At 46.8% G+C, this 14,017-nt stretch overlaps 1 protein-coding gene across 4 annotated transcripts in view; it reads right to left on the reverse strand.

Moving 5' to 3' along the window:
- Positions 1–498: 498 nt before the first annotated feature.
- Positions 499–14,017, reverse strand: part of Clasp1 (cytoplasmic linker associated protein 1) — a 237,552-nt gene continuing 224,033 nt past the window's right edge. For all 4 annotated transcript variants that reach the window (XM_028771493.1, XM_028771491.1, XM_028771492.1 and 1 more), the window contains 3 exons: positions 7,626–7,832; positions 5,568–5,684; positions 499–2,012 (listed from right to left, as the gene is read on the reverse strand). In XM_028771493.1, the coding sequence (XP_028627326.1) occupies positions 1,926–2,012; positions 5,568–5,684; positions 7,626–7,832 (411 nt within the window). In that variant the 3' untranslated portion in view covers positions 499–1,925. The remainder of the gene's footprint in view (positions 2,013–5,567; positions 5,685–7,625; positions 7,833–14,017) is intronic.

Consider the following 14,017-nt stretch of genomic DNA (forward strand, 5'->3'; position numbering starts at 1 on the left):
CCTGGATAGTCAGATAGATGGGGAGGCAAACACAGTTCTGGGTGCTGTGAAGAGTCCTTCAGGGTCTAGGTGCTTTGAACAGAGTCCTTTGGGGAGGTGGAGGCAAGGCAAGGCAGCTGTAGCTGTCAGGATTCAGAGAGCGGCAGTGGGCGCAGTCGCCCTCCATGAGGTGGTGGCGGCATGCGAGTCTCCTCAGCATTTTGGGCAGGAGTATTCAGGTGGAGCCCAAGAGACAGAAATGATTGAATTCTCTCTACTCAGACTGAAGGAGGGCACGTGACATTTGGGGCTAGCCCTTTGTATGTACTGAGAGGACATCAGGCAATGTTCTGGAACTGTCCAGTTACAGTAGGGCAGAGAATGCCAGAGCAGGGCCTTTCTAACTGTATTAGGCATGGGAGCTCTCCTAAGTAACCTGGCCAGGTTGCACATGTCTACAAGGTGGTGGCTACAACACTGAGGGATCCTAGTGGAGAGTGAAAAGAATTCTCAACTCTTAACAGACAGGATTTTTTTATTTTTTAACTGAAAGGAAGATCTGGTGCTGCTATGTTCTGAGCCCAAGTCAGTCAGTAATAGCAAATCCCTTAAAATGCGCCCCTGAGTTCTCTGAACAGCAGCAGTGGGACAGTTAGATATGTGAGCCACTCGAGACACACACACACACACACACACACACACACACACACACACACACTCTCGACCTCCATTTTCAGTGTCTATTTCCCATAGGTCTTTCTCAACCTCTCTCTCTCTCTCTCTCTCTCTCTCTCTCTCTCTCTCTGTTTTTCCAGATAGGGTCTCACTACGTAGCCCTGGCTGTCCTTGAACTCACAGAGATCCATCTACCTCTCTGTGCCTGTTGCGTGCTGGGATTAAAGGCATGAGCCACCAGGCCTGACTATCATTTGGAGGGTCAGAGAAGCAGAGTACTGGAGAATTCACCAGCACAACCTCTGCTTTCAGCTCTGGTCATTACAGTGGGCTCTGCAATAGAAGAGCACATGCTTTGCGAAAATTAACACCATAAACAGGCTTTTGCTGGGCATGTGGCCCATATCTATAACCCCAGCACTTGGGAGGCTGAGGCAGAAGGATACCAAATCCAAGGCCAGCCTAGGAAAGTTTGCATGATTGCATTAAGAATTGTCATTTGGCTTGAGAATTTTATTTAAAATCTATTTAGCCAGATTCTACCTTGGCTGCTTCAAAAGGTTTGGCCAGTGCTTCCCTAGACACATGATACAAGTCTGGTTCCAATCATAGCATTTTACAGTCACCTTTTCTTTAACGCAACCATGAAAACTTTGGTGGCATTACTGATTCCATTCCTAAAGGCAAAGAAGTTGGCTTCCTCTGCACGAGAAGCCAACCCCTCATGTCTGTCATAAGGCCAGCTCCAGGTTGTTGTCCTTTTCTTGCCTAGACTGCAGTTCCACTTTGAGAGTCTCTAAGATACAATCTAAAGACACACACAACCTTTCTCCGTGTCAGATGGAAAACAGGAGGGGGTCTTGTCCCATCTGACCACACTCTAAGAACGTAAGCAAAAAGAACACACAGCAATACCCCAAACCACCCCCAAGTCTGTATGAACTGAAAAATATGCTACTGTGTACCAAGCACTGGCTAGAGAGCTCTGGTTTCTCAGAACTGTGTCCTCCATGGTTTGGTGATGTCAGCAGGTGGTGCAAGATACGTGTAAGTATGGCTCTTCATTTCTCAGTCCTCTTGTTTCTAGGGAGACTGCAGAACAGGCCTTGCTTCCATTACATTCAATACCAGCGAAATTCTACACAAAAGCTGGAAGGGACCAAAATACTGATTGTAATAAGTTATGTGCGGCCTCCTTGAATGGACTGGGCAGCTGATGGAGCTTCTCAGAGGCACCACCAATGTGTGTTCTGCACAGACTGGCACGGCCACTAGCTGTGTGTGGACACATCAGAGGAGGAGCTGCTGTTGCTGTTGGTCGTCTGGGCCCTCTTTATATATAAGTTCAGCAGCTTCATCTGCAGAGAGAAGACAGAGATGAGTGAATGAGGGAAATCAACAAGAAACAGAAAGAGAGGCCAACAACCCACTGACTGTCAGAAACCAGTTGGTACCCAGCAGCTCTGGCTGCAGTTCATCTAGCAAATACCAATGGTGTGCTGTTGACTAGGCAAGGAGCTTAGGGACAAAGTGAGAACTTCAAGTGACATGAAGGATGGGATGTGGAGGCTGCTAAGAAAGGCGCATAGGGGCAGAGCCAACACGGCACAGGGATAAAGACCCAGATGAGCTCCACACCTGTGCTGTAGCTGCTCCTTCCCCCAGGTCCCCTTCTATATACATCTACTGATGCCAGCCACGACTGAGGTTATAGTGGTTGACCCCACAAAGCCTAGCATGGCCTTGGTTTTGATTTTTCCCAGCACTGGAAAAAGCAAAAGCTAAACAAACAAACAAACAAACAAATGTATGTTAAGCTTATCTCAAAAATTCCAAAGCTTTGGGGTCAGCGAGATGGCTCAGTGGATTAGAGCACTTTTCCTGAGCCTTCTGACCTGTGTTTGAGTCTTAGGACCCACATGGTGGAAGGAGAGAACCAACTGAACATGTTGTCCTGTGATTTCCACAAATATGCCAAGTCACATGCATGTCCCCCCTCCTCCCCAACATGGACACTACCCAACAAAACCTACAAACCAATACAAACAAAACCAAAGCCAACCACATGGTGCTGGCATGATGACTTATGTAGACGCTTGGCTTATCGGTGGAATGGCACAGAACTGCAGAAGGAAACCTTCACACAGATGCTCAGGGGTTTTGACAATGGTGTCAAGACTGTGAGGGAAAGAGGATTATCTTTACAGCCGCTGATGCTGGCAGATGAATAGCTATCTCAACAGGATGAAGTTTAACCTTACCTAACACCTTAGGTAAAAATTTAACCCAAATGGAGCCAGCTGGGTATCTAGTAGCAGAGGAATCATAAAGACAATGTGGTTCACATACACAATGGGTTTTTTTTTTTTCGGACATAAAGCATAACAAAGTTGTGTCATTTGCAGGAAAAGGGGTATAACTGGAGCTAATCATGTTAAGGGAACTAAGGCAGTCTTGGAAAGCCTAACCCTTTTGTCATGTGTGGTTTCTGGAGCTGACATGGAATATAAAATTGTATACTTCTGGTATGACAGCGAGGCAGAAGCAACGCTGCTTGGGGTGGGCACAGGATGGGAAGGAGAATAAAAAACAACCCACGTAGATCACAAACCTGAATCTAGGAGGATCTAAGGGTTTAAAATCTAAACCAAATGCTGAACAAGAGTTTCATGACCATGGATGTGGAAATGGTTTCCGGAAAGGGACCCCAAAGGCCCAGGAAATAACCAAAGACAAATTTATTCCTTGAAATTAAAAATTGTGAGAACCAAGGCACAATTAACAGAGGAAGAATATAACCTACATGAGGGAAGAGGTATGTGTAAAACATGTATGTCAGAAAGGGCTGGTGATATTTTTATATTAATTCATGTGTAAGTCCAACCCCCTTTATAAACAGGGCCTTGATGGTACTCAGTGTAGCCAAGCCACCCCTGAATCCCTGTGGAGGCTAAGGGAGAAAGGAGGGACGGCTCTTGGTCTCACAGACATTGAGTGACTACCACTACCTTTTTTCATTAACAGTTAAGAAAGCAATTAGAGCCAATGTAGTGTTGCACACCTTTATTCCCAGCACCTGGGAGGCAGAGGCAGTTGGATCAGAGTTTGAGGCCAGTGTGGTCTACAGAGTGAGTTTTAGGACAGACAGCGTTACATCGAAAAACCCTCGTCAAAAAACAAAAAGCAAAAAAAGGATCTGATCAGAATCCTGGCAGGAGGGAAGTGGGAGAATATGAAGACTCAGTCAGATAAGGCCAATCAATCCATCTAGCCATCTATCAATCTAGAATCTCATGTAACTCAGGCTAGTTTTTAATTCCATCTATCCATCTATCCATCTACCCATCTGTCCATCCATCCATCCATCCATCCATCCATCCATCCATCCATCCATCGTCTCATATAACTGCCTTTAACTCCCCATGTAGTTGAAGATGATGTTTAACTTCTGATTCTTCTGCTCTCAACTCCTAAGAACTGGGGTTCCAGGCGAAACCCACCAAACCCAGTTAGTTTGTGCAGTGCTGGGAGTGGTGTGGAACACAGTGCTTTATGCATGGTAAACATATACTCCCTAGCCCTGTCCTAACGTATCCTCACTTGCTTCTGCTGCCTCTTTCCATCTGTCTTCACAGAGTATCTCCTCTGGACTAGTGGTTCTCCAACTGTGGATAGTTTTGTCTTTGGGGACATCTGACCATGTGTAGAGCCATTAAGGATAATGAGCTTACAATTGAGGGGAGAGCTACCGACATCTAGACGGTGATTGGGGTTGCTGCCTATCAAACATCTGATGTCACACAAGTGAGCTTTCATAATCAAGTTGTCCCCCAGGGTTGATGGGGAAGAGGCCAGCACCACCCTGGCTATGATGCATTCCAGTGGTGTAAAAGTGGCAGCTGAACTGAAAGGAAGCACTGGCCTACAAATTTCTCCTCAGACAGGGAGCAGTACACTTTTAGTGGTCAGTGTGCACCCTAGCAGGCTGGAGGGAATGACCATTCTTGCCTCTTAAAAATCCTGTCCTGGGCCTGGGCTCAGAGGTGCCTGAATTCTGGGGAAGTGAAGCTCTGGTTATGGTGCCCCCCAGCTATGTTAAATTCACTCACTGGGAAATTCCTCTCACAAAGAGCAGGGCCACATGTCCCTGGGTCCCTGCTCCATACCTTGAAGTGTATGGAGCAGTGTCTGGGGTACAGCAGGCACAGTGGACGTCCTACTGCTGATGTTCATAAGGCCATTGACTCCAAACCAGTAGTTTGTTCAAGGATGAGGTAATCTTTTTTTTCTAGATAGGGTTTTTCTGTATAGCCCTGGCTGTCCTGGAACTCACTCTGTAGACCAGGCTGGCCTTGAACTCAGAAATCCACCTGCCTCTGCCTCCCAAGTGCTGGGATTAAAGGCATGCGCCACCACTGCCCAGTGAGGTAATCTTAAAATAATTTATTATTGTGTGTTTGTGTGTGCGTGCATATGTACATACCACTGAATGCATGTGGAGGTCAGATATCCCCTTCTGCCTTTATGCAGGTTCCAGGGACGGAACCCAGGCTATCAGGCTTCATGGCTGGCATTTTACCCATTGAATCAACTTGCCCACTCTGAGGTCAATTTCTTCAGTGATTCTGTGGGGTGTGAGGGTGGGAGAAACCTGGCTTCTGACCAAGGTTTTTTCCTTTAGGAAATGTACTGGAAGTCAGGTTGTCTTTTCAAAGCCAGCTGGAATAGTCTGTAGAGTGTCATCAGCACTGCCTTCCCCTGGCTTTACTGCAGAGCCAGCCATTTTCACCTTAGGGAAAATGCCTTCTGCAAAGTCAGACAGTTAAACACACCCAGTGAAAAGGGCTGCCACCAAGGGCTCACGATGAGCTGGCAGCTCAGGTGCAGGCAACAGCAGGTAATACTATACATACCTTGCTCCCCGTGAGCTGTGCAAGGTGAGGTTTCAGATCTTCTCCGATTACGGAATAGATTGCCACTAAGCAAAACACACTGGCTTTCCGTACACTGCTCTCGGTGTTGTCGTAACCCTAGAGAGCCAAGGGGGAGAACAGAGAGGAAGTCAGAGCAAAGCTATGCCTCCCAGTCAGTGTTTCAGCGCGTCCACAGATGCCCTTGGGAGTGCAACCCTGGACTTGGCAGTAACAACCACAGAGATCTCAGATCTGTGAGAGGATCCAGAGAGCTTTTGCCTTGGAGGGTCAAAAGTAACCAGCTGCATGAGTATACTGCAGGGGCAGGAGGGCATGCGTGCCAGGTAGACTGCTTAGTCACAGGTACTGATACTACAGATGGCAAAAGGGAGGAGGAATGGAAAGAGAGAATCCCTAGGGAGCCTAGCCCAGATTCCTCCTGGTGGTGGAGCAAACTACCTGAGCAGAAATGCTTCAAAGAAAAGAGAAGGCTGGGAAGGTGGCTCAGCAGGCAAAGGCATGGACTACCTAACTTGACAACCCAGAAGCAATACCCAGGACTCACAAGGTGTAAGGGGAAATGGAGTCCAAGCTGTGCTCTGACCAAAAAGCATGCACATGACAGATAGACACAGAGAGACAGATGGACACACCACACACACACACACACACACACACACACACACACACACACACACACATACACACATACACACACACACACACACACACACACTTTATAGCTCTGGGAACTGTGTGGCCTATTTGTCTTTCTCTCTGTGTGGGTTTGGTTTTTCGAGACAGGGTTTCTCTGTGGAGCCCTGGCTGTCCTGGAACTCACTCTGTAGACCAGGCTGGCCTCAAACTCAGAAATCCACCTGCCTCTGTTTCCCAAGTGCTGGGATTAAAGGCGTGCGCCACCACTGCCCGGCAGATAATCTAGTTTTTAACAGGAAGTCTAAACGAATGCTGGCAAACAGCAAACAGCAGCATGCATGAAATGGGAAGCTAGTTTCTCTACCTTTCTTGACTGATCTGCCCAGCTCACTGCCTCTTGTGGAGGAGAGCTCGAGCAAGCATAGACATAGAGCAAAGGATGCATGAGGCACACTCCATTGGCCCGGGGCATTCATAGGATGCTACAAGTGTTTGTGGAAGCAATGAGCAACACGTGTTTGTTTACACTGCCAGAGGAGTCATTCCTTCTGATCTGGGCTATTGGTTAGCTTCTGCTGCATATAGGAGCAAATAGCTAAGAAGATGTAGTAAGTGTGTAAGAATGGGCCGTCAACATCCTGTCACAGAGTGACAGAAGGGACCTCAAAGCCGCTGAGCCCTCATCCAAGTATCTACAGGCAGTTAATGGTTGCCGGGAAGGAGAGAGGCATTTTCTTCAGGGGTGTAGCCACTGGCAAGGTGCTCATCTTCCTGTAAATAACCCCTCACCCACACTTCTGTAAGCAGTCCTTATGAAACTCACCAGGTTGTCAAAAAACAGAAATGGATTTCTACTGTAGTTACTAGCATTTGTATGTTCTTGAGAGCTTTTGCCTTATTAACCAAGGACACAGGTGGACTATGGCTAAACGGGCTTTGCTAAATTTTAATACATTTAAACAAGCACCAGCAGAAGGCATTCTATTGTACAAAGCCTGAGCTTTTAAAAACAAACAAGCTAGCAAAAAGTCAACTAAAGAAAGACGTGAAGGTAGAGGAGGGAAGTGGAAGGGGATCCTCAGAAGAGAAACAGAAGGCAACACAACGAAACACCTACATATAAAAAGGCCACAATATGCAGTGGTAGCTCACACCCAGCACTCAGGAGAGCAGGTGGGTCTCTGAGTTTGAGACCAGCCTGGCCTACACAGCTAGTTCTAGGGCAGCTAGGGATACACAGAGAAAGCCTGTATCAAACCAAACTAAACCAAAAGCAAAAAGGTAACAAACCATCTTTTAAATAAAAAAAGATACAGGTTCCAAGAAGAGCCCTCACTTGTCGCTTTCACTCTGCCCCCACTTTGTGTTGAGCACCTGAGTGGGGCCTCACAGGACGCATACCTGCAGCAGGCCAGGGATGATGTCGACTAGGAGCTGCAGCAAGGACTCCTTGGTGATCCTCTCCACCACCTTTGTCTGCATCTTGATAGCAGCCAGGTTGATGGGGTAGTCGGCCGTCTGGATGATTGGACACAGCACTTTGATGCACTGTTCCGGGTGGATTGAGCTGGCTAGTGTGGATGCAGCTTCCTCAGCCGCTCTCACCACCTGAAACATAGGACCACAGAGTGAGTGCTGCCTGTTTCTACAGTTTTGAAGAAGACCAAATGCCACCCCTGTCCTGCTCCAGAATATAAATATGATACACTTCCTTCAACACTGTTAAGAAAAATAAAGAGTGACCTGGGCTGTAGCAGTATAGAACAAGGTAGTATGGGCCTGGGGGACTGGGCTCCCCACTACATAGCAACAGCTGCAGTTGTGCCTACACTTACAGCTGCACAGTCATACCCATCACCTTCAGATCTCCTTAGCAATATGGCTTCCCTGCCTAACCCAGGGGTACTGTCTTAGACAGAGATCACCCAGGTGATTTTTTCCACAGTAGAGAATTTCTGCCCTGAATGATTAGGACCCAAAAGTAAGTACTTTCCAAGGGCCTGAGGCCCTGTGACACAAAGTGTGGAGAAAGTCAGTGTCTTCTAGACTGATGTCCCCTGGGAGGGACTGGCTCCGGAAGGAAGGAAGGAAGGAAGGAAGGAAGGAAGGAAGGAAGAAAGGGAAGGAGGGAGAGAAGGAGGGAGGGAGGGAGGAAGGGAGAAAGGAAGGGAGGAAGAAAGGATGGATACGGATGTGCTTTCCAGGGGACTCTCTTGTAGGAAGTTGCTTTTCTAGGTACCTGGGTCTTTGATGCCCTGTATCTTGTATTTTTAATTTTTAATTAACTAGTTAATTGTACACATCCATCTATTTGAGAAGTCTGTCTTCCAGATTGGGCTTTGACTCCCTATGTAGCTGAGAATGACCTCTGGTCTTCCTGCTTCCTGCCGCTCCCTCCTGAGTGCTGGGGCTATATGCATGCACACTAGGCAGTTTATGCATTGTTGAGGATGGGGCTCAGGACTGCACTCAGGCAACAACCAATCGAGTAACTACATTCTCAGCTCCCTCCCTCCTGCTGAAAGGAGCAGCTATGGTCTCATGTCACAGGAGACCCTGTCCTCATGAAGATGGAAGCTAAGCTAGGGAGGAGGAAGGAACGCCACACCTGTGCTGGAAAAAACTGGAAAGCACACGGTGTGCTACATGGATACACAGCTCAGCCATGCCAGCTCTAGGATCTAGTATTCTACTTCCTCATCTGTAAAATGGGGACATGGCAAAGATACCGCAGATATTCGTAAGCACTTTAGGTAAATGCTATGCAAACAAACACAGAAGGCTGTGCACAGGCAAGCACTTTCCTATGGAGTATAACAAGAATCTACTGCTTTCCCCAGGCCAACCCTGGACTGCACATTCACCCATAGCCCTCCTCCCTACAGCTTTCTGTCTTTACAAAGTAAAGAAACAAGCCGACAACCCAACAACTTTGATCATCCTTACTCTTACAATAAATATATATATAATACACACATGTATAATAAATGTAATAAAACAGAAATGTATACACATATTTTATTGTTGTTGGAAGAGGCACAGACTTGTTATGGTACGTATATGAATGTCAGAGGACAACTCAGGTCACTAGGCCCTTTTACCTGCTGGAGTATCCTGACAACTATGTTTGTTTGTTTATTTATTTTTGTGACTATGTAGCCTGTCACAGAGATCTGCCTGTCTCTGTCTCCCAAGTGCTGGTATTAGAGGTGTGCCCCACCTTTACTATAATCTATATTATAAAGAGAAATCTATAGCCTTTAAATATATTTTAAAAACTATTTTAAATTACACAATGTCTGTGTGGGTTATGTTTACATAAATGCCCATAGAGGCCAGAGATGTCTGATACCAGAGGTATAGTTAAAGACAGTTGTGAACTGTCTGATGCAGGATCCTCTGCAACAGCAGAAAGTGCTATTAGCTTCTGAGTGTCTCTCCAGCCTATCTGACTGCCTTTCTTTTCAGCTCAGTTTTTTTGCCCACAGAGCCATCTTGCTGGCGTACTATCTTTACAGGTGGCTGGCCTTGCAAACAGCATTTGTACCACCTGGTAGACCAGTGTGTGTGGGTTTGTATGGGTGTATATGTGTGTGTCTGTGTGTATAGACAGGCCACTTGGGCCAGGCCAGATTTGAGCTCTGAGGCCACACATAAAGGTTCCAGTCACTTTGGGGTCTTGATTTAGATACTGCCTACCACCTGATTCCCACAATCTTCTCTGTAAAGGGGCAGGGTCCCCATTAGTGACTAGGTCTTGCCTTCTCTGCAAACACTGCTCTGTTAGGGAGCATACATGGTCAGTGCCTGGGTAGGTTCTATTCCATGGAGTTGTCAAGGGAAGTCCTTTGAAGCTACTGTGGTCACAGCCATGGCCACCTCATTTAATATATTCAGGAGTGGTCATGCTAGTGGTGGGATTTTCCTCATCAAGTTCCCCATGAAAGTCAGCTATTCACACCTACTATGTGATGCCCATCCATTACTATAAAACGTTCAGGTGGGGCAAAAGGGCAGCTTAGCTTATAGTAAAGTGTATGTGGCAAAAGCAAGAAGATCTGAGTTTGATTCCCAACACCCATGTAAAAAAGCATACACACTTGCAATCTCACTGCTGAGACTTGGGACTCAGGAACAAAAGGATCTCTGGGGCTTTTGGCAGGTGGCAAGCCTCACTAAACTGGTAAGCTCTATATGCCAGTGAGACCTTGTCTCAAATGAAAAGGTGGATGGCACCTAAGGAGCAACACTTGACGCTGATCTCTAGTGTGTACACACACACACACACACACGCACACACACACACACACACACACAGAGTCTTGGTGGCAACACATAAAATTGTTCATACCCCTTATATCGTAGTGGTCTGGTTATGGGATCTTTATTTTCTTTACCTCAGAAAGTTGCCACTAACACTAATGTTTCTGGCAAGGAGACATTGATAATGATCTACCTTGAGTGTCTTGTGAGATTAGAGACGTGGCAGTCCCCAGAGAGAGTGGGCAGAGTGCTACACCTGAGCAGTAGCCATGACATGGGGTGCTGTGCACAGTGCTAACACTGCTACAATCACTGCATGATCACCACTGTTCCTGCCCACGCGCCAGACGTCCTAGCACGTCTAGGATGTGCACCATCACTCACACGAGTGTCCTGTCTGCCCCCCTTGACCATTCTATGCCACACTAAAGTATGTTTTTGATACTGGCGACATTTTCATGAACAACAGCTGGGAACCTCCTGGGAATCTGGCACCGATAAAGGGCTAATAAGTCAGTCTCTTTTCTCCTGTTCTCTGCTTGGGGACATATCCCTGTTCAAGAAAGGCCTCCCTCTGAAAGCTGTGTGGCCCCATGGGTATTCACAGCCTTATCCCTTTATTCCAGAAAGGCCTGCAGAGTGGTGAGTAGTATTATAGACAGACCTTAGCTGTCAAGGTGCTTATTCAGCCAGAGTCTAAACTGTCTCAAACTCTATATTGGGATAAAAACCTCCCTACATTCTGCTATGTGAATATCATGTAAACATCTCTGAAAGATCCATAGCTAGAAATGTAGACATGTTGAATGTGCGATGCAATGCTGAGTGTGGAATGTGGCACCAGTCGGGCAACTTGGCAGCCTGTGAGTTAATACTGGAAACCTGACAGGTCTAGAGTCACCTAGGATATAAATCTGTGGATATATCTGTGAGGGACTCTCTAGCTGAACACAAAGGAGCGAGTGAGCTGAGCCCCAGCATCCACCTGTCTGATTTCTGACAGCAGATGCAGTGTGACCAGCTGCCCCATTCTCCTGTCACTATGCTGTCCCTGCCATGTGGACGGTACCCCCAAACTGTGAGCCAAGACAAATCCCTTCTTCTGTAAGTCGTTTTTGCCAGGCATTCTGTCAGAGCCATGAGGAAAGTAAGCAACACACATCTAAAAGAACTAACCTGTAGCTGGTGTGTCCTGGAGAGCAGAGAGCAGGTCTCCTCTGCTTCCCATCATCAGAGGACAGTATTATATCCTGTACACTGAGTGGGAAACAGACCAGCACTACATCAACGTTCACCCTCTCCCCAGACTTCTCAAGTATTAGCCTATGGCTGTGGCTGAGGCCTGCCTCCTTTCTAGCTAGCTGGCCCGGTGACCACTCTCACCTGTCCCTCATATCCATACCTAATTGGGCAAGTTGTCTTTTAAGACTCACACCTCTGTAGAACCCTGGGAGGTCAAGTGCAATAATCTTGCTGAAATGTCTCTCCTACTACACAAAGAGTTTCCAGAAGGCAAGAGCCCATCTCTGCCATCTCTCTGCACTCCAGGCTGGGTACAAAGGTCAGTGTACACACAGCAGTCTGCTGAAGTGAACTCCACTCCAGCAGTGGCATCGTGGGACATCCAGGGATTCTAGACGGTGTGGGAGTGAAGCACTTCAACAACCACAACAGGGTACACTGGGCTTCTGAAAACTGGACATAGACTGTCAGGGACTGCAAATAAGGATGAGCAGCTGAAGGCCTCTCTCTACCTCAGGGTGAGAGAAAGTTTCCCAGGAGACACTGATATTGGCAGGGAAGGTAGTGTTCTGACTTCCCTGCATATGCCAAACCCTGGCTTTGGCAGGCTGCCTGTATCAGGGTAAACTTTAGGTTCTGCCCTATGTTCTCTGTAACATAAGAAGCAAGGTTATAATGTAAGCAAACAGAGAGCAAAAGTAAACACAGGAAACACAAGAGAAGGAAGGCAATTTCTCAGCAGACACAGGTTGTCGGTGCTGAGGATGTTTTAAAAGTGGGGGAGCCATATGGAGTCAGCAGGAGCAAGCTGACATTGGGGTTACAGCTCACTTCTCAGTGGCAGATTCCATCTATGTTCTGGTTTTGCTTCTGTCTGGCTAGAAACACAGAAACACTTTCTCTTACTGTTAAGGATGGAAGTATCTGGCTAGAAAATGGCAACTGACACATGTAGCTGTTTCACAGATGTTTGTGCAATGAGGTCTAGCTCCATGGTCCAGGCTAGTCTTGATCTCTTGATCCTCCTGTACGCCCAGCTTTTTAAGGAAATGTGAGCAATGACTCAAAATACTGATGAGTGTTTGCATAAAGATTAGGTTTCTTAATTTTAGGGCATAGAAGTTCTTGACATTTGGACTGCGTGTTTGGAGTGTACCAAGTTTGAGTTGGCTCTGTATCAGATGCAGCAGAACTGGGTGCATTACAAAAAAAAAAAAAAAAAAAAAAAAAAAAAGAAGCAGGCAAACAAAAAAAACGATGGCTAGAACTCAAGTGCTCCTGAAGCTTAGCTCCTGGATTATTTGGAAGCTAAAGAGATGCTGATGCCACCTTCTGGGACTTGCCAGAAAGGTCTCAACAAACACAGCTGACAAGGAGTCTTGGTGTCCATTAGAATAACAAGGGAGCTGGGTATGGTCACATACATCTTGAATCCCAGCATTCTGGAGACAGAGGCAGACAAATTTCTCTGAGTTCCAGGCTAGCCTGCTGTATAAAGGGGATCCAGGTCAGCCAAGGATACACAGAGAAACCTTATCTATAATAGTAATCAACAACAACAAACAAACAATAATAAAAGAGTAATGTGCTAAAATGGCACCGACAGGACCTGGGGCTTAGAGTGGAAGGGGAAGAGATGAAGAAAGCTCTGGCTCTGGAGGCTGCTCTGGCCTGGTTCTGTTTCCTCAGGCAGCAGATGCTGAGGTAAATTCTTCCTATGTCCATGGTTGTTCTTCTCACCAGCGAAATTATAGGAAGGACAGGATGGAGAATTGTTAAATTATTTTGGTTTATAAGATCTTATCACTCATGCCAACCTGATGAGCAGTTTTTCTCTGGAAAAAAATAAAAAGCATATGTACAGATATGGGCTTCAAAAACCCTCAGAAGGGAAGCACAAGACCAGTATACTCATGGCCATTGAGTAGGTTTACTGTCAAGCTTGATGACCCGAGTTCACTCCCTGGCATCCACTTGGTAGAGAGAACTGTTTCCTGCATTGTCCTCTGACTTCTATGGAGTCACTGCAGCATGCACGCCACACACACTTACTGTCACACTAACTGTACTACTACAAGAGACTGACTGGTAGACTGGGGATGGCAGGGACAAATGGTGAGGAGTGGGAGGGGCTCTGGAAGGGTGGGGTGGGGAGTGGCAGATACAGGCCCAACCCAGAGAGAGGTGCTACACTATGAAGTAATTGAAAAGCTGAGCCCCTGTCCGCATTCCTAAGTCCACTGTCCATCTCTAAAACATTACAGTGCCTTCCAGCCCAGTGCTGACGC

The sequence above is a fragment of the Grammomys surdaster genome, unplaced genomic scaffold, assembly GCF_004785775.1.
Source record: "Grammomys surdaster isolate TR1022 unplaced genomic scaffold, NIH_TR_1.0 208, whole genome shotgun sequence".
NCBI classification, from domain to species: Eukaryota; Metazoa; Chordata; class Mammalia; order Rodentia; family Muridae; genus Grammomys; species Grammomys surdaster.